The sequence below is a fragment of the Chiroxiphia lanceolata genome, chromosome 3 (genome assembly GCF_009829145.1).
Source record: "Chiroxiphia lanceolata isolate bChiLan1 chromosome 3, bChiLan1.pri, whole genome shotgun sequence".
NCBI classification, from domain to species: Eukaryota; Metazoa; Chordata; class Aves; order Passeriformes; family Pipridae; genus Chiroxiphia; species Chiroxiphia lanceolata.
This window is the reverse complement of record NC_045639.1, coordinates 23566552-23587496: the sequence shown is the minus strand read 5'-3', so window position 1 is coordinate 23587496 and position 20945 is coordinate 23566552. Positions and strand designations below refer to the sequence as shown.

General features: G+C 36.7%; 1 protein-coding gene across 7 annotated transcripts in view; it reads left to right on the top strand.

Moving 5' to 3' along the window:
- SYT14 (synaptotagmin 14) overlaps positions 1 to 15577 on the top strand; it is a 90056-nt gene extending 74479 nt beyond the window's left edge. For 4 of the 7 annotated variants that reach the window (XM_032682286.1, XM_032682284.1, XM_032682282.1 and 1 more), the window contains 3 exons: positions 1453 to 1642; positions 4710 to 4766; positions 5909 to 15577. In XM_032682286.1, coding sequence (XP_032538177.1) covers positions 1453 to 1642; positions 4710 to 4766; positions 5909 to 6222 — 561 coding nt within the window. In that variant the 3' untranslated portion in view covers positions 6223 to 15577. The remainder of the gene's footprint in view (positions 1 to 1452; positions 1643 to 4709; positions 4767 to 5908) is intronic. The other 3 variants (XM_032682285.1, XM_032682283.1, XM_032682281.1) reach the window with 1 other exon arrangement.
- Positions 15578 to 20945: the final 5368 nt, after the last annotated feature.

The window sequence follows — 20945 nt, the reverse complement described above, 5'->3', positions numbered from 1 at the left end:
GTTGAGGTCCTTCTTTAGTAGTAAAAATACATTTTGTAACAACAGTGAATGTTTATTAATGAGGAACTGGATTGCTACTTGAAAATTCTGTCAGATGTCTTGGAAATGTTCTGTTGAAAAGAACTAGTTAAAATTTCAGTAAGAAAAATATTACTGTAGGTTCATAATTTCTTGTAGGTATCATGTCTTCTATAATTTGTGATTCTGTAATGTGTTTGGCCTTTACATGCATTTATATGTGTATGCATTTGGGCTTCATCTATGTCAGATGAAGTTTCTTGCTTATAAAGTTAACTTTTGTCTTGATGAGTATTTGTGCTATTTAGGGTTTAGATCTGATCTTACGCCCATGTCAGCTGTTGCTGGAAATGATAGAGACATTTGGAATCTGGAAGAATCGGCTTCACAAAATCATCGTGACTCCTTGAAAGAGCGATGCCAGGTTCCCAAATGAGTCAAGCCATATTTGAAAAATCTGTGGATCCAATTTACATTTTTTCCCGAGAGGATCATAAAGGGATGTGCTGATAATCCAAAAGTTTCTTCTTGGCTACCAAGTAAATTGCCACGCTATTGGATAAATTCCATCTAGTGTCTTGTTTTTAATAGTACAACTCTATGTGCCAGTGCAAATGAAAGTAGGAACAACCATGGTATGATTAGCATGGCAGCATCAAGAAAGTCTGTATTTTTTTTCCTAAAGCCAATAATGAGGGGTTAAAATGATAAAAATTGATATTAGAAACTCCCTTTAAAGGTGCAATGTGGTGAGACTGCATGAGAGATACAAGTTTTTTGGAAGCTTGCAAGATGAAAGTTAAAGCATTACTTGCTGCGTTTTGGATGGCATTCCTCCTTTCCCACCCAAGACAAAGGATCTATTGCAGTTCTGTATCCCCGTATCAATTAAATTCCTTGTAACCTAATTTATTCTAGACAGAGCGCATTTTTCTATTTGCATGTGTTCTGTTATTTTGCTACTCATAAATTCTCAGTCTAGAGAAAAACCTTTACAAAGGATGAATAAGAATTTTCTGCATTTTATTATCTTCAAAGTTCCACTGGTGTTTTGCGTTTTTTGGAAAGTAAAAGATCCAAGGTTTAATGTTCTCCATGATGCTGACAAATTATGTTACAGGTCTTACCTTAGCAATTGAAGTAAATAGCGACCATAAAGGCTGTTCTTCATCTTCTGCTATTATTTTTCCTGAATTATGAAGCAGTGGAAACACTGAAGAATTGTTTTCGCTTCATACCGCTTTAGTCTTTGTTACCTCTAACATGTGCAAATTAAGTATATATTAAGAATGTACATTTCTTATTGGGTGATTGAATGGAACTTCTGTTATTGTCAGTAAGTTGCTTTCATAATTTTCTATGCATTATTCTAAAAATTGACTTCCCAGTAACATTGTTCCATAAAGCACACAGAACTTTTTATCTGTTTTGTAGGGCTGTGACTCTCAAATGAGCATGTCAGAAGTGTCCTGCAGTGAAAGTACCTCCTCTTGTCAGTCTCTGGTACATGGCTCAGCTCCAGAAATCCTCATTGGCCTCCTTTATAATGCTACAACTGGAAGATTATCAGCAGAAGTGATAAAAGGCAGCCACTTCAAAAACTTGGCAGCGAACAGACCACCCAGTGAGTGAAAATCTTTTTTCATCCTAATGCTTCTGTACTGATGGGGCTCTTGGTAGCAAGGACTCCAATCCTATCACTTAGTCTTACCCAATCAAAATGAAATAGAGCAATCATCAACTAATCTGTTTCATGTTTTATATTTCTAGTCAGTTGGGAAATAGCAAAAATCTAAAATTCAAAATATTAATTGTAAGTTGACAAGCCTGTTTTAATTTTTCATGATGACTGACTAATAAATTACCTTTATCATAATGATTAATTGCTAAATTACTAATGCCTCACATCACAGGCCAAGAATAAAAAGTCAGTGTTTAAAGAGAAAGTACATGCCAGTTAATATTAATATAAACACTCTGAACAGTTATTGCTGTTCCTAGAGGGGTTGATACTGCAGTCATTAATTGCTTATGTGCCTGTATATATGTAGTAATAGATGTAACTTTGGAATGTCGGTGAAGACAACAGAGAAACCACTTGAGATCTTTCACATATTTACTGTACAGAAGGAATGTTCACCATCAGAAAGGACTTGAACTGTGTGTTGAAGCACTTATTCAAAAATACATTTGTCTGAAATATCTGTGAACTTTATGTACTTCTAAACTGGGGCCAGATGGAATGTCACACACAGAGAACGTTATCACTGTCTCTAGTTCTTTTCCGCTTGAGAAAGTTCAGTAACGAACTTCTTTAAAAAATATTTTTTATTGTTTTTAAGGTGATGAGTCTGATTTACGTAAGTGTTAATGAGACTTAGCTACCTGTTCCTTTTGTCTGGAGGCTCAGGCTTTAGCCACTGTTTCTTAAACCCAAGATTAGTATGGCACTAGCAGATTATCTGGCACAACTGGATTATGTAGCAGGCTGCCAACATTTTGTGAGTGGTTTGCACATCTCCCTTTTGTCTCCAGAGTTTAGGAAGTAGGCCAGACAACTTGATACTGATGCTCACTCATCTTTCCTGCTTTCTTCACCCATGTTTATTCTATTCATTAATTGGTTCACCTTACTCTGCTTTGCTTTTCTCTATACTTTTCACACTGATGGAGCTAGACTTTGTTGGCATGGCCAGAGAAGGAAGGCAAAAGACAGGTCTCTAACACTTTTATATAATTAGGTAGCTGCCCCAGAGTCATCTGTTTGGAGATAAGGTATGGAAATAGATGGGGAAAACCAAGGAGGTCCTATGACGCTGGGGTAGGAGAAGGAATGAAAAGGAGAGAAGACCTGGAGAGCGGGATCATGTGTTTCCTTAAAGTAAAAACAGATGCTTATCTTTCTGGAATCTGAGAGATATACAATTTTTATTTAATATTTAGAATATGCACATTAGGAGGGGTTCAGTACTTGTTTTGTAAACAGAGGTGTTCATTCCCTGCTATGTTAATTCCCAAAATATGCTCTGTGGTCTCATGCTGTGTAGCTAATAGTTGTGTGTGTGAACGGGGTCAAAAATCTGTTTCAGATTGCAAGAAAGCAGCATAGAATATGGCACATAGCCCTGTAATACCATGTTCTGTCTAATCTTTTTGGAAGGAAGATTTTTCATGTTGTCTTTTGTCATCTCCTGTGAAGGATAGGGGAAAGTTTTGATATTCATAATAATAACAGTCCAGTTCTGTTTAGGCAACTGTGGGTGCGGAGTTCTGTTGTTTCTTAGAAAGCTGGAAACTAATGTACTTTCTGGGTCTGGTAAAACTGTGCACAGGATATTGTGGAATCTAGATTTCCCTTGTGGGCTGTTTTGTGCCATTCCCCTCCCCTCACCCCAGTAGTGGTGCCACCTACTTTTAAACTCCTGGACTCAGGTGCATACCACTGCCCTTTCCTAACTCCTTGTTGAATCCATTGTGGACACCTGCCAGCCTCAATCTGTGCCATCATTTCCACAAAATGAAAACTAAGGCTCATAGGGATGATGATGAAATATTATGGTCAGATTTGTTGTTCAGAGTACCAGTGGTTCAGAATCCTGAGAAGTGCTGGACAGTACATGTGCAGTTCAGTTTTCATTCATGTGTTGAGAAACAATGATAGAAATGGAAGCAATTATTCTTTCCCATGTGCGATCCTTTCTGTAGTCTAAGGGTTGTGAATCTGTGAATTTTTGTGAAGTGCTTCTGCAGCAAATATAAACTGAATACTAGATTTCTACTTCTTGGTAGTACGAACTCCTCTACTGCATATTTATATGTTATATAGTAGCTAATTTAACAACTGAGTACAGGCAAATAGGCCAAATTCTGCAGTTGATAACAGTGGATGTTGGAATGTGTCTTTGTTTGTCTGTGTGACAATTAATATTTTGTCTGAGAAAAAGATGCTTCTTAATATTCTTTAAAGTTTTACTGAAACAGGGTATGAGCTTTTGCATATTAAATACATGTGTGTGTATGCATGCACACACACATTAAATCCATAAATACATGGATTTTAACAAGTGAGTTCTTTACATTCTAAATAGAGACACATAGTTGAATCTCAGATATAAGTGTCCCTCAGCTATTTTTAGAGATTAGATCAGAGTCATTCTCATGCCCAGGTTCATCACTACTCAAGAACTAAAGTATAAGAATCAGATATCAGTAACTATAAAAGCTAAGGGCAAAACCAGCTTAGTTTTCAGTTGAGTGATTTTTCATTTTATTGCTTTTAATAGGTGAAGTTTAATTACTATGTGCAGTTTTTCTAAATATGCTGGAGTTTGCATGAAAAAGAATAAGTTTTGTTAAAAAGGATACAATGATTTTTACCCAATTTGCATGATTCTTGCTATGTTGCGTGTGTTTTAGAACCCAGTGGCTATTAGTGCTAAGATAACCCATTATGTAAGTGGTGTAATTTTTGTTAAAGATTACACAAAAACTGCACAAAATTTTCATTTCATTAAATTTTACCTGACAATCCTTTTGTTCAGTCCTTTTTCTGATCTATGCTGCTAAGGTTTTGTGTTCTTCCACTCCAGTGAATAGTGTTTCCTCTTAAACTTTAACCTTTGATCCTCTCTCACCCAACTACTGACATCTGGTCATTATTTCTTTTACTGCTTTCCACCCCCTGTTGTCAGATGGACTGTTCTGTTGTCTAAAACACTTGATAGGTGGACAGGTTTATATAATCCGAGGTGAGTTCCTGTAGAAACTAATTGGATGTTGTCTTTTTCATGCAAAAGAAAATGTGCCAGCAGTAAAATTTCCATGGCTGTCTGCATATCGGTTTATAAATGTATATGTTTATTTTTTTGTGGCAATCTCTAATGCAAAAGTTGCATTTATCTCTGATTATGGATGTTGGGATTTCAGTGTACCTGCAAAGTGAAAATATTCAATTTGTTTCTTTTTACATAAACTCCAATCTTTAGTTAATGTTATCCATTAACAAGAATGAGATAGGAATAAAGAATGAAACACAAGATTGTTTTATACAGTTTTATGTTGCCTATCATCAGTTAACTTCATGAAATGTGCATCCTTCTACAGGAGCATGGTTTGGTGCTTCTGGTCAAAGGAAAATAAAGCTTTAAAAATAAGGGTTTATACCAAAATGCGAACGCTTAATGTGTGCTAACTACATTACTTGCATCAGCTTCTTAAAGTGCTGCTTAAGAGTACTGTACAAACTATATTTTAAACAATCATCTTGAATTATGCAAAAACTTGTTTCTCTTTAAACACTTATTTAATGTATTCCTTCATGAATCTAGGAATTAATAGGGTTTTTGTATTGTGTAAACTTCCATCTTTGAATGAACTTTGCTACATTTTGGTCTTCAAAATAAGTAAAACTGAAAAGCCCAAAGTGAGAACCGCATCCATGCAGAGATTATTCTTAAGCATTTTATTCTGGCTGTTTTGATATAGTCACTGCATATCAATGTTATTTTTTTTCCTCTTCATTAGTTGCCTTTATTCCACTTCATTTATTCATATTCTTTGAAAATTCAGTGGTATGCTTTACAGTGTTGTGCCTAGTTGGAGCTTGCTAAGCGTTAATGCAATTTAAGTTTCTTTAGACTAAATAAGGGGGATCAACGGGAAGAGGATTATGAGGTATACCTTTAGCTTAACCCATGTACATAGTATTGAAGCTAGTTAATTTGTTAGTGTGTTTGTAATATTTTGCTTACTTGTCATCTTTCCATGTGTCTAAACTAAGCTGTGTTCAGTCATCCTGGTATACACCATATCCTTGTTTCTTGTACATATCTCGTTCTCCAAAACTTTTGTTCTAAGATATCTGACGTTCCAAATATGATTTATTTTGTAGATACATATGTTAAGTTAACACTGCTGAACTCGATGGGGCAAGAGATGTCCAAATGCAAAACTTCCATCCGCCGAGGACAGCCAAATCCAGTGTACAAAGAAACCTTCGTTTTCCAGGTGGCTCTGTTTCAGCTGTCAGACGTGACACTCATACTGTCTGTATATAATAAGCGCAGCATGAAACGAAAAGAGATGATAGGGTGGATTTCCTTAGGTCTCAACAGCTCAGGAGAAGACGAACTCAATCACTGGACTGAAATGAAAGAATCTAAAGGACAGCAAGTGTGTAGATGGCATACTTTACTAGAATCGTAATGGATGGTAGGAAGTGTGGTCATGGTTTAAAGGGAGTTTGTTCTCCTGAGAAGATGATCATCCCTGGTCACAATCAACAGATCTGTTATGGGAGTAAAAAAACAAAAATTGAGGTCAACATTCCATCATAAAGAATGCACAAGATGCAAAATGGCCGGACTTAATATACAGTCTTCACTTAGTGTCATAAACTTCCTTGGTGTCAGAGAAGCCGTGCTGTACACAGATACATTAGCAGTCCCTTCCCCATCCACCTGATGCTGTATCTGTTTGGGTTTGTTTTGTGGTTTTCAATTCAGAAACATTTTGTGTAAGGTTCTTTGAATTAATGTAAGCTCCTCCTTGTGTACTTTTTGTATTGCTTTAATACTGTAGCTTCTGACCTGCCTGCATTCAGATTAAAGGTCAATAGTTTGCACTTTGAGAAAAAGTTAATAGTCTGTCTAGCAAAAGCAAAAAAAAAAACAACCCACTGGTGAAAGAACACTTAGTAATATAGCAAATAGAAATATACTGTTGTTTTACACTGAGTTTCTTTCCAGGAGCTTAGTACAAGTAAGTTTTCATTTTTTGATATGCAGTTGGTTTGAAAAATACTAGCATTTGGGCATCAGGTGAACTTTGACATCAAACTAATGTTTCTTCAATCTGTGACAGGAACGAGCTCTATATATGGCATAAATTGGGTTTTTCCCTCTTGCCTGTACTTCTGCCTAATCCAAAGAGACCAGATCATTGGTTTGGTCCCTTCCAAAACTCCTTAGACAGGTTGTACTGTAAAACTATGTAACTTTCTGTTGAAAGCACTTCCAGTATTCATGTATTCCAATGTAGGAAGCTCATAGAGCACGGCTTTACTAAAATATATTTTCATTAAACAAATTGATACAAATTTCTTTAAAATGTCATCAGATCGAAGTTAGGCTGAAAGACTGTGAAGGAAGTGGCAGCAGTTGAACTGCTCTGAATGAATGTGAAATACTATGGCTTTGCTTGAAGCAGGTATCCGTTTGAGTCTCTTCTGAGCTCTTTTAGGAACTACCATATGCTGTTCGCTGGAACTAGAGAGCAGACAAGGAGTTTTTACATTTCTTCTTGAAGAAGAGAACATCAGTAAGTTATATTTCTAGTGATTTTTCAGCAATTGAATGAATGTTCCCATGCAAAATAGAAGTTTGCTTTGCTTGTGTTCAGGCTGGGAAACACAGCTTTCTAATGACACAGTTGAGAAGTCACAGTATTACAAGAAGGTTTGCCATCAGGTAAACACTCGTGGCATCCACCAAAATTGGGGAAATATCAGCGCTTCTGAGATTCCTATTTGTCCCAAATGCTTTAGCTGGATTCACACTAATTTATTATTGACTGCTGAATCTAATTCATATTACTGAAATTGTGGGTAATTGAGTAAACATATTTATTTTTAAAAAGCTTCCCAATTCAGATATTCTTTTTGCCAGTAATGAATAAGCTCCATTTATTTTTAATTGTTGCTGTATGGAAAGCAAGTGATTTTTTTTTCTTATAAATGATGGTTATGTCTTACTAATATGGGACCTCACTGACTGTTGTAGCACTTGGTGGGTAGAAGACTGTTGGATTTTGTTGAGAGAATTAGCGTTAGTCTAGAGCGTTCTCTTTAGGACAGATGTTTTTCTCTTGAATTTCTTTATACTGTCTTCGAACAATCCTGACCTTGCATTTTACAGACTGTCAAGTACAGTGAGGTTGGTGAAGGTGAGTATGCTATAATAAAGATATTTCACGTGGTTCTCAAATTCTCACACTACTTAACAATTGCATTAAGTCCTTTTTAAAGTATATTGTAATTCCACGTCTTGGTTTATTTGGTGCCTTTTGGTGGGTTTATTTGCAGAGCCGGGCTTTTGGTTTTTATGGATTTAAAGACTTAAACACTATTACAGACCTTTTTGGGGTTTTTTTCCTCCTGATATTGTGCTGCTGCTTCATTTACAGAAGCTTTATTTACTAAATACAAATAATGCAAAAACTTTCTTTAAACAGGAACGGTCTTGCAGCAATACTCTTTCAGTCCTTTTTGTTGATCAGTTTGTGAAATATAATGTCGAGTGTAGAATTTAATAAAAAATCAACATTAATTTTATATGCATAAGGAAAATGCTCAGATTTTCACAATCCTTTCAGTTTCCCATGTAATAGAAACAACGACTTAGAAGCTGTACAAAAGCAGGTTTTCAGTGGATGTGGAAGTGTTTTTATCCATTCTCTTTGTGGATATTTGGACGCTCTTTCCTGAAGCTGAAAGTTGTCTCTTGATGGTTGTCTCTTTGTACAAGTTTTGCTATATAAAATAATGTACAATATTTAACAGCAAGAACTGAGCCAGTTAATTCTAGTGGAGAATGTACTTAATGTCACAATTGAACAAATGAAGAAGTCAGTTTGGAAGGTGCAGCAAATAACCTCTTACAAAACCAAACTCAATTAAACCGTGTCATGATGTGCGTTTCTGTTTGTAGGTTGATTTGCTTCAGCTTTCCATCTAATCATTTAGATTTCTAAGGCACTGAAATCTTAATTTAGACACAGCAGAGATTTATAGTCATCCGTGTTGGGCACATTAGGGGAGAGGAATTTCTCTCTGGGTCACATGACTTTTCCTGAAGTATCCAGGACCAGTCTGTGTTTCACAGAAGCAGGATTGGTTTACTTGGATTTATACTGTACAAAGCCTAGGAACTCAATGTATTAAGAATGTAAATGAATGTTTAATTTTGAGGCAGTAGAATATGGATTTGCCATGCAAAACCAGTTACACCAATAATTGGATTTGTCTTGGGATTTTTGTGAGTTAATTATAGTACCAATAGCTGTCATGTTGTTTTTTCTTCCTAGAATCCATTCTTATTATTTGATTTGTTTGTAGTTTTGTTTTTCTTATTGCTTATGCAAACCTATACTTTTGTATTTGAAGTCTGCCTTTAGATATTGTGGATTTTTTAAACCCTGCGTAAGGGCTTACACATACAGTGTGGTTTTGTGCATTCAGTTAGGTCATAAGCCCGGAACAGAATTTCTAAAGAACCAAGTATCACTAACAAATTAGAGGTGAGGCATTTGTGTTTTCCTGAGAGTTGGCTGTGGGTTTTTTCATAGCTTTTTGTTGTTTGCCTTTGTTCAAAAGTACAGTGAGCACTTGGAAAAAATTACCAAACTAATTACTTTTCTGTGTGCCAGTATACCATGTAGAGATTGCAGATCTTGAATTGAATCTGGTTTCCTGTCAGTGTAGCCTTAAATAATTATAGAACAGTGACGATCTTGCAGATTCTATTCTTGAAAATATTGCATCCTTTCTGTGTATAAACTATTTGGTTTAATGTTTAGAACATTTCACATAGCTCGTCTTAAAGTATTATGAATGTGAAAAAGTTGGTTAGTTCCTTTCTATGGTAAGGGCAAGGTTGTGAAGGGCAGGACAGCCAAGCGTGAAATCACTGCGCAGAAAGATGAGAGGTTGTACAGCACCTGCAGGACATCGCTGTCTCCCACATGCATGGAGGCAAGAAGTCAGCAGAGTCGTGCTGCACTTCCAGTTCAGCCAGGTGGCACAGGAAAGGAGGATAGCACTGGGAAGATTCAATCCTTTGTCACCGTGGTGCTTTCTCACACTCTGGACTTAAAACATCCACATTGTAATCACACTGCGAGGCAGAAGTTAGGCAAGGTGTTAAGTTCTGCTACGGGAGAAATATGACACTATTTCTAGATGCAATTAATGTCCTCTAAGCTCATTAATAATTAGATATGGAAGTATGGGTGAGCCCTTAGAATGAATGTATGTACTCTTATTAGAGCTGAACATTGTTTATTCATCAAGAAAATACTTGAGCTGAAAACAGATTTTATGGCATTTACTGTGGGACGTATTTTTCTCTGTAAATTTTTGCAATGATTCTTGATGGCAGATGTAGTGTCAGCATTAGTACCTTCCAATTTGTCACACCTTTGGAGCAATTTTTTTGTTGTTTAAAATTTGTGTTGTTGATTTTTTCTCTTTTCTCCTCAATGACTCACTCCTGCAAACTCCCCAGCACCCTGAGAAGTTGTCTGGGGCAGTGACTGGGCCTTAGAAGTCAGGGACATTCTGCACCACTTACTTTAAGGTACTGGTGCAAAATTTCTGTGACCCGTCCAACTCCCAAAGATTTCTGAAACGAAAACCATCAGTTTTAATGTAGTGAAGCAGAAGAAGAAAACTTCGAGGGAGACATTTTAATGTAGAAATCAAATACAGATTACTATTACACATACCAATTCTAACAAAAATTCTGAGGTAAAATCAGGGAATGAGGATTGAGGGGAGGCCTTTTGGCCTGAGCTGTTTCAATTTGAAACTAACAGCAGAATGCCCTTTCGTTGAACTCATAATTGTATTGAGCCCTTTACTTCTTTATCATACTTCTCTGGAGGAAAAAAATCTGTCCTGTTTAAAGCAGTCTTTAAAATTATGGCTTGTCACTTGTAAGACAGACTGACTTCCTCCTGAAGCTGAATTCTCTGTGACAACTATACATCCATTTAATTCTCTGACTGATGTGCACGCCTGCCTACTGTTACTGTTAGTGAGAGGAGCCCATGGGCATCAACAGGAGAGCAGACCTCACCCTGAAAGTGTGAACAATAGGATCGGTAGGTTAGAGAAGTGGTGCAGCATGGAACCTGCAGCACAGCCAAATGTGATTTCAGTTATGAATGAAGGTAGAAAAACAAACGTCCGGATATTGTCACAAACTTGTTATTTAATCATTCTCTCTTATATTTGTTTCTTCCTTTTCTCAGATTTTGAAATATTTTTAAAACTTAGTATTAAAAATGTTAAAGCAGTTCCCGAACGTCTTGATAATTTTAACTGGAACATTCAGCAAAATTTATTCTTAGAACGAGTCTTCAAGAATGTTCTGTGGTTTTGGTCTCTTTAACTCAACTGCTAGATTTTGTAGTGCATCACAGCTGGATTTCAAACTACTTTGTTGTGATGATTGATTTTGAGGGGAAAGTCACAGGAGCAATTCCTTGTCACTGAATCAACAATGCCAGTTGAAGAGATGTCATCTGAGAGCGAGAGCATTAAAATAAGAGATATCTTCATGCAGTAGCAGTGACAGTGACTCAAATTTCACTCTTGGAGCCTTGTGGCCCTCGGAGGGTCCTGCTCAGAGAAACTGTGACATGGGAATTGTGGAATTTCATACATTCAAAGCAGTGCTGGTCTGTGTGGGCATCGCGTGGCTTCTAAACTAGTGTATTTTACAGAGGTAGATTTTTTTTTTGCCCAGGGTGAGTAGGGCGAGTGCCAACTGGCCTGTAGTGACATGGACTAGTTTAGCCTTAAGAACTTATCAGTGCCCCTCCTTAAGTTCAAGCAGGGTTTTTTCCTTTCTGCAGACTATGCAGAAATTTTATGCACCCAATGTATCTGCTTATATTATGCCTACCTGAATATGGCACAATTATATTAATGCTGGCAAGCTTAGTTCTTACGTTAGGTAGTGTGACTGAATTAATAAATGGGCCTGGTACGTGCTGGATCAGGTTTTACTGTTCAGGCTTACACTGGTACAATATAGAAATAAGATCCTTATGTGGAGGAATGTGCCAGGAGTTAGGAAAGTGGGTAGTATTGCTCCTGTAGGAATGAAGACCAAGAAACAGCTATGCCCAGAAAATGGGCAAGGCTAGCTTATAGCAAGAAGGAATCATTCACTTCCTTGCAAGCATGTACTGGTTGAGCTGGCATAAAGACCCTACTCAGGAGAGCAGAAGCAGTAATACCATATCACTGAAGGAATACCTCATGGACATTCAGGGATGTAATTAATGTCATCCTTTTGTCTCATATCTGAGGACAAGAGTCTTGCCCATTGTATCAATACAATTTTTTTGCTATGTTTTGCGAATCCTGTGGACGTTCACTGCATGCTGAGGGTCTAAAGTGGATTGCTTTTTAACTTTTGGTTTATTTACAAAGCATGAGTTTAAATGAATTTACGGAATTAACTAGAAGCATTATCATAGCTTTGAGATGTAATCTCTAGGCCATAGTGCAAGCAAGGAGCAGGGCTTTGAACCAGTTTTGGTAGGCAGTTTTGCAAATGGCTTATTATGACATTTTAAGAAAATTTCTAAGCAGTTGAATGTATTAGGGAATATTTACAAAAAAGGAGATAGAGCAATGATCTTTTTTTACTATACAGCTAGTTTGCTGTCCTTTCCAGTAAACCACAAGGTTCATTAGTGCTCAGTACTGTTTTGTTTACGATAACTGTTTTTAATGTGATTTTCATGACAAAGTGTAATTAGTGAAACCTTTTATTAAATTTTTCCCTTTCTTTGCTTTTTTTAAGGAGAGATTTCTCCTTATATAGTATATATACTTTCTTACAGAGCTTTCTTACCTATTTTTATATAAGATTTAACAATGTAAAATTAAATGCTCTATGAGCAAGCTATATCACTGTTAACACAATCAAAAGTGCTACTATAATGACTAAGGGCCTGAACCTTCTGCCTTTTACTCAGGTCCTGGTTTAACCAGATGTATTTCATGTTGTGTAGTACCTTTCCCTGTAAGTAGTTCCATCTATTTCTTGGGATGTCTCAGAGAAAGGCACTACTAACATGAATAACAGTGGTAAAACTGAGCCTCCTCTCCATTCTTAGTGGGACATCTGTCATGAATACAGGCTGCTGGCTCTGTCCCAAAGTGTAGTTATAGATTATAGTTCCCTTGATCTTCAGTGATTTTGAACTTGTTTTTCTGGTGACTATAAGCTAGTAACTGATCTTAGTGGATACAAATATTGAATTGTGCTGTTATCGGCAAGATTATTAAAATGTATTTCACATCTTAATTCATTCTTTCATTGGGATATAAGGATTTTGAAGCATTATATTGCGTAGAGATAGCACACATTCACCACATTTCTAAAAAGTATGGAATATACAGTATGTAGCATTTTCTTGCATACTTTTATACTGCCTGTATGTCACCGATGCACTCGGTGCCTTCCTTCTTTTGTATAAAACTAATACATAGAGAAACTAAAGTTATGGTGTGTAAGCAATGTCACTGCAACTGAAGAGATGTCTTAAACTGATTATTTCTAGTCCAGGAGGTTTCAAAGGGCAGTTCAGTTAAACACAGTGCTTTATATTTCTTTGAATTTGAAGTTTTCCCATTTCCTTCCTCACCCCCTGTCCAAGAAACTTCCTCATATGACTGTTTATTCTTAATTGATTCCTGTGTCTGATGTAAGTCACATGGTGTTAACCAAAGAACCCAGTCTGTTTCTAATTATTTGGACAAATAATGTTTGCACTTGCTATTACTTAAAGACAGAAATGATATGATGGATCTCTGTTAACAAATATAAAATAGGCTTCTGTAAATGTGACTCCCAGCTGAGAATTCCAGATACCTCTTTTCTGACTGGATGTGCATTGTTGTATCAGTAGCAAAGTGTTTGGGTTGTATTTCTTGGTGCATTTTAATCAAAATCCTATTACAAACAAAAATGTAAGTCAGTCAGTGCTGTCAAATTAGCTTGGTTTACCCATGTTATATCTGAAGCGTGCTATTTTGAGAACAGATTTGGCTTTCCTGTGTCTGAAGTCCTGATATTGTACAATAATTATCTTGTGTATGCTGGTCTTACAGGAACAGACTGATGCTGCATTGTATGTACATTTCCTACCAGTGTCCCTACATTGTATAATTTATGTAATATAACACCGTTTTGAACTACTGTTTCAACCTGAAATTCCTTAAATTTCAGTGCATGTATAGCCTTAAATATTTAAGACACCAAGCACAGTTTTAATGGGAATAGGTTATATTTGCAAGTCCTGTTTGACACAGAAGTCAGAGAATTATTTTTATATATCAGTCAAAGATTGTAGAAAATGGGTATATTGCAGTCATCTTATCAACCATGCTCCTACTTATATGCATTAAAAAAAAGGGCATTTTTACTAAAGGTTTTAGAGGTAAAATATCAGTGCTCATTTCCTTTTTTTAAATTTGTTTATTTTGTTTTCATACTTCCATTTCTGTACAGAACCATGGTGCCCTTAACTAATACCTGTGACTGAATTCACACCTATTTTCAGTATTCCTTGAGCTGCTTTTCCTCTCCGTTCCTTTTTCAAACTGAATAAGTGGTAATTAAAATAGCCCTAAAAAGAAAAAATTCCCCCCCTTTTTTTTTTTTCATTTTGACAGTAACATAATTAGAGCAAATGACTGTTTGCAGCTGTTTATGCAGCTTATTAGAGTCTTAGAAGTTTGTTTGAAGCTGTCATTATAATCCAGAGGAAGACATACATTTCATGGCATTTGAGTCCACAGCAGGTGAAAACGGGAGCTCTGGCGATGAACATGCAGATCTGCGCATTGGGTGTCAGACTGTACATCCCCAGAGGGGTTTATAATTAAGTGTCACATTGTATCTACAGTATCTCCAGTTGTGTGTTGTCAGATTCTTGTTGTTTTATTTTCTTTCTTACTACCTAGCAAAAAACTACTTTTATCATTTTCGTGCTACTGTATATTAATCTTGAGGGTTTCCAGTGCGCAGGAACGGTTTAATGTTGTCGGTTCTCTTTCTGTAAAAAAAACCTGGACTTTCAGCATACACATTCCTATTCTGGGGAGAGCCAGAATGCCACCAGCTGGTTTTAGTTATATTTACCTGTACAGCACAGGTAACTTTAATCCCATGTTAGTTTGAGTGAAACATGCTATATTTAGGATATTTTCAAACCATGGATCTGTCACAGCATTAAAATAGTAATTTTGCATATCTGAAACTTTGCAGCTGTGGATTTGTATTTTGTTTACTTCTATCTCTGTGAAATGTATTTTTGTCAGTTTGAGGACTTTGGATATTACAAAGTATTTTCTGTATGTGGAATCAGCTTTTTGCATGTGAATTTAATTACTGAAAAGTATTTGAAAAAAAGGAAAAATCACTTTTAAAACTGGTTGTCGTCACTTTCCTTTGGAATTCATTAGATTGTAAACAAAAACAGATTTCACTGTTCAGAAGATAGTAATGCTTGCTCAACCATTGGAACTGCTGTCTGCATTAAAAAAAATAAAATCTTTTTTAATTTTGGCAAGCTAATCCTAGCCCTTACACACATTTTGGCTCTGTTTACAAATTTCCTAAGTTACCCCAATTCCCTTTTTGTTCCTCACAGTCTTTGTTGATGTCATCTTCTACTTAGAGAATTTTAAATTAACCAGTGTGATAATGTTCTAAAAAATATGATGTGTATACTGGCAAATAAAGACACACTCAGGTGATCATTCTGTTTGACTTGATACAGTTTTCTTTTGGGGTCATCTGTTGTGATTCTCTTTGCTTCTTTGTCCCACATGCATTTATCAGAAAAGATCTCATTTAACATACTTATGTTTAACTTCTTTCTAAGGAATAAGCTGAAATAATTGAGGTTTGATTTAAACATGAAAGAACACTTTCCATAAGTAACAATTATAATTTTACTGTGACCCATCTTAGGTCTTCCGTGCTATCCTCTGATGATTTTTGTGGTACCTATTAGAAAAAAGGCTCTCTAGGCTTTCATGGCAGCTCAGTTTCAGGAGGTGTCTGAATAGATGTATGTTTTCATACCTATTAGCATGCATGAAAAAAGAATTGTTAGAACCATTTAAGTATGTTTGCCTATCCTAAAGGTAGCAAGACTTAGTGTAAAAAGCTTTTATTGTTTCTTCCCATTTCTGCAGATGAAAGGAGCATAACCCAGATGAAAGTGGAGAGAGGGGTGCATTTCTTTGCTATACGATCCTGATCATCTGGACCCATCATCATATGTACAAATCCTAGGACTTCTGCAAATAAGATAAAATGGTACTTGCTGCTGTTAAGGGTAGCATTTTCAAAAGGCTATACACTTAAAAATAACCTGTCATTCCATAAGGAGACAGGTACATATTTGGTATTTGAGAAGCTTTGAGAGTTTCTCCATACAACACTTGTGTTGTGTCCATATTCTTTAGTAGGTTGCAAGATATTTGGTATCCTTGTCTGTCAGGAAAAAAACAACCCAGGAATGTTTTTCTCCAGATTATATAACATCTATTAAAAGGTGATAATATGAAAAATATTTGCTTAAAAATTAAAGATTTATGAAATTGTGAAAACATGGCAGAATACGTGAAATAGATATGTTATCTGTAGGGTGATAGTTGTTCACCATTTATGAACAGCCATTTTCTACTGAATGATCACAGAGCAAAGAGTTACTACACAGCTTCAGCTGCATGTGTGGTATCTTGCAGTAAGTCACCCATGTTTCATGCAAGTAGCTGAGCAAAATTATGTGTAATACTCATAGTTGTTAAATAGTTTGTTGTGCAACAGTAATTGCTTCAGACAGGTAGAATCAAGTTACATCACTTCTATGGAGATACAATTTTACCTGTTAAAGGTTTTCTTTGAATTGTCTTCATGTGGCAAATTACACATCAAGTAGTATTTAAAATTGTTTTGAAGTCACTAGTTACTTGGTTCCAAAGGTTCACGTGAGTAAGGGCTGTTCAAGATTTTTTCTGATGAAATTTGCAGGTTTTTTCTCTGGTATTTTTGTTTTTACAGTCCAACAGTGCAGTTCTAATTTAGTGTTTTGTTCATATTAGATGTTTCATTTTACTCGTAAATTCTGAATGAGTAGCTTAGAGTAGCTACATTCGAGCATAGGGATTCAAAAAAACAAATTTACTGTTGTATTGGCATCAAGAATAGTAAGGATAGAAGAAAGAAAGAAAACCACAGAAATGAAATAAACTCTCATCAAGTAAAATCATGCAACAAATCAGCTGGGCTTTAGATAAATGATTTATTATTAAATTTAAAACCTAATAGGTTTGTGTGTTCTGAGTGTAGTTTACACTGGTTTGTTTTCCACTTAATTAGAAGCCTTACATTTCATCTTATTAATAATGAAAATCCTCTTGTCAAATTGTGTAAGATCATGTTGAACTAATATGTATATTTTAGAGGCAGAACAAAATTTCCCATTGTAGCCTTTCATATTATTTCATTGCATTATGCAAAAATTATGTTCTGCTTTTAATTTTGCTACTGTGAAATTAGAAAACTTCAACTCATCTTTCATTCCTGCCTGAGAAAGTCCTGGTTTTAAGACCTGTGATGAAGATAATTCAATTGCTGTAGCCCACTGTTTACAATGAAAGGTTAACTGTAAACAGAAATTCAGAATACCGGGCCAACTGAGCTTTATAAATGTAATGAATGTGCGTATTAAAAATGATAGTCAGTAATCAAATCTAAATTTATATCCTGTCATATCAGTTCTTGTTGCAGTAGTTCAACAGTTCAGAAAGGGAGCAGGCTTAAACATGCCAAAGGAGACCAGATTTGTACTCCATTTGTCTATTAAAGTACACATTTCCTATGATATCACAGCATTTTCATCTGCAGAGACCTAAACTACCAATAGACTAAAACGTCAGTCACACAAACCTATGCTTGTTAATGCCTTCACAAGAAAATGTCTGGCATTCATAGGAAATCAGGGAGATACAGAATGTAGAATTCATTCATATTTATATTAAAAAAAAAGAAAAGCCATATAATCAGCTGTTTTAAAAAGCTCCAAATCAGTCAGCTAGGCTAAAGGTCATGAATATGTAGCTAGATCTTAGTAAGCCTCAGTGGTAAATCGTCACACAAGCTTGCTGCTGTTTCCTGAGACTGTATAAAACACTCAGGAGCACACAAGCCAGGCCAGTAGACCAAGTAATGGCATTAACCATTCAGCCTGTGCCATCTGTTACATGTACAGCCAAGCAGGCAGTTTGGATAGAGTCATTCTGTATGGCTCCTCATTTCCAGGCACTGGGGTTTTTAACTGAACTTCTTCACCCAAGGCTTGCCAGCAAGTACAAACTACCCTCATCCACAGCACCACCACTCATTGCAAAGTGGTAGCATTGATTAAGACGTGACAGTCAGGTGTTTGCAGACTCCTGAACATACTTGTTAATAAAGCAAGGCAAGAGTCTGATGGTGTTTGTTGGTCTAAGCATGGGACTGGGCATCGGGATGTTTGATGCAGACTGGCTTTGTAGCCAGGAGATTTGCTTGGCCCTTATTTTCATTGCCAAAATTTCCATTTTCACAGAATCACAGAATATGCTGAGTTGGAAGGGACCCACCAAGATCATCGAGTCCAGCTCTTAGCCCTGCACAGGACCATCCCCAAGAGTCACACCATGTGCCTGACAGTATTGCCCAAATGCTTCTTGAACTCTGTCAGGCTTGGTGCTCTGACCACTTCCCTAGGGAGCCTCTTTCTTCCTCGTCATTGATATACCCAGGCACTAAATGACCTGTCATGCTAGTAAATTAATCAGTAAAACAGATGCACATCTTTTCTTTCATTGAAAGATAGTATGAAATACTCTGTAAAGCATTACTATATAGAAATTGCTACATGTGGTATTATATGCATAAGAATGCTTTTCTCCTTATGCTTAAACATGCCAAATATGTATGCTGAATACCTTAGTTATGCAGAACTTTAGTGATCCTTGCTATCAGCAAGAGTCACTGAAGGATCAGGATAAAGCCTAAGAAGATTTTTTTTAAGTTTTCAGTGGGATCAGTTTCCCCATGTGACTGAATTGGAAGCTAAATGAGTGCCAGTGCAGGGAGGGGAGTGGAAGTGCACAGCTGGAGCTGGCAATCCCCTGGCAATCTGCGCTTAGCTCAGCTAAATATGACACTGAAATCACTACCTGAGAAAGCTGTTCTGAACATGGAGGCATTTTATATTGCTGACTGTTGCCTGGTGGAATCTAACCAACCACTTCTCATCTTATTTTGAAAAAAATATTTTAAAAATTGTTAGACGTGAAATCCATAGGTGCAGGCAGAAATTAATCTAAAAACTTTTGAAACAGCAGAAACAGTCATTTTAGTGGGACAGAAATCACTACTTTGTTCTAGTATAATTCATCCTTTAAGCAAATCTATTGAAAAATTTATAGCAATGTAATAATTTAAAATTCTGTCATTTTAATACAGTTGATGGTATTTTGGGGGTTCTCCTAAACATCCAACCACATTCCCTCTTTTTTTTTTCCATCTTACACCCCTCAGAATACTTGTCCCACAGCAGGACCCCCTTCAAGGTCATAGGTTGTCCTTGTCATCTGACACGAGAGCCCCTGTAGAAGGATTGCCACTGCTGGTACTTGGACTCCAGGGAGCCCTTTGAGAGGAAAGGTGGTTGTGCGTGAACATGTGGGAGCATCAGCACCAGTAAGAAACTGAGAAAGAGCAATTGCTGAAGGGAATTCAGAAGCAGGTGTTTGCAGACAATGTATAAAGATCCAAGGGTGCTGGTACCCAAACCACTGCACATCTTGCACACAGATCTGCTCCTCCACTTCCTTCTTGGCTTTTCCGTGAAATGGGGCGATCTGCCCTTAGGCAAGCCTTTCCCTTCCAGAAACGTTTCAAGGAATTGTTCTTCTCCGAGTGCATATCCTATTCTCTCTAATTATGCATAATATTTCACTGAAAGCTTTCTCACAAGGCAGACATGTGGTGTAAGATCTACTATATCAACAGCCTGAAATACAAAATACACCTAAACTGTTCATTGTCATTCTGGACAAACCAAATTCAGCATCCAGAGCAAATGCTGCAATCAAAGGTTAAATGAATTTATAGTCCATGGATGACAAACATTTCTGCCATGTACAAAAGTAGAAATGCTGTCATTTATGCGCAGGGTGGATCTGAAAAAATGCTAACACATTGTGGTGGTCTGCAGTTAAGATCTTCAGCCTTCACTTGTATCCACTAACTCCATTTGTCAGTGGATTTCTCAGCAAGTTATTATTCCATGTGATCTTTTCTGGATTATTTTCTGGATACAATGTGGAGTTCTGCTTTTCACTTTAATTACTGTCTTTTTGTAAGTGCTTGTTGAAACATTTAACAGATACTAATTTTGGTATATAGTCCTGTGTCAAGGGAGTGTATTGATGTTCCTAACCTAACCCTGAAATGAGCCACTTGGAAGATGAAGCCTAGAAAGCTCTTCACAGTTCAAGCCACTGCTGCTCACCAGTTTAAGGGAGGAGACAGATACATCAATCCTAATTTAATGGGAGAATTTTCAGGTAGACAGTAATTGAGTTGGAATTTGGCCAAAGCCTTGGGGCTAAAGAACCTACTGTTATGAAATGTTTTGAAGGGTTTTAATGAATACAAACAATTGAGATCACAGTCTCTTCTCTTCTGCAAGGGGCAGCAAAAAATGCTTGTTTGCCTCCAGAAATACTCTGCTGCCTGTAATGAGGCTGGGGCATTGAAAAAAAATATGCCACCTTCTGATACACCAGGACCGGTTTCTTAGCCATAAAGATCTCAACGTGTTGACCTGTAGGAGGAGTAGCTGGCTCATGTATTTTAGTAATAGCTCTCTCATCAGTACTGGGAAATAGCTGCTAAGCAAGTAAAGAAATCCGTAACTAAATGGAATTGACTTACATTAGATTCAGTTAAGTTGGGTTTTTTTCCCTCTTTTTAGTCTCAAGAATCCTGATGATTTGCAGAATAATTTCAAACAAGCTGGTTAAGCTCTTCAGATAGGCTGGACGACAGGAAGGTCTCCAG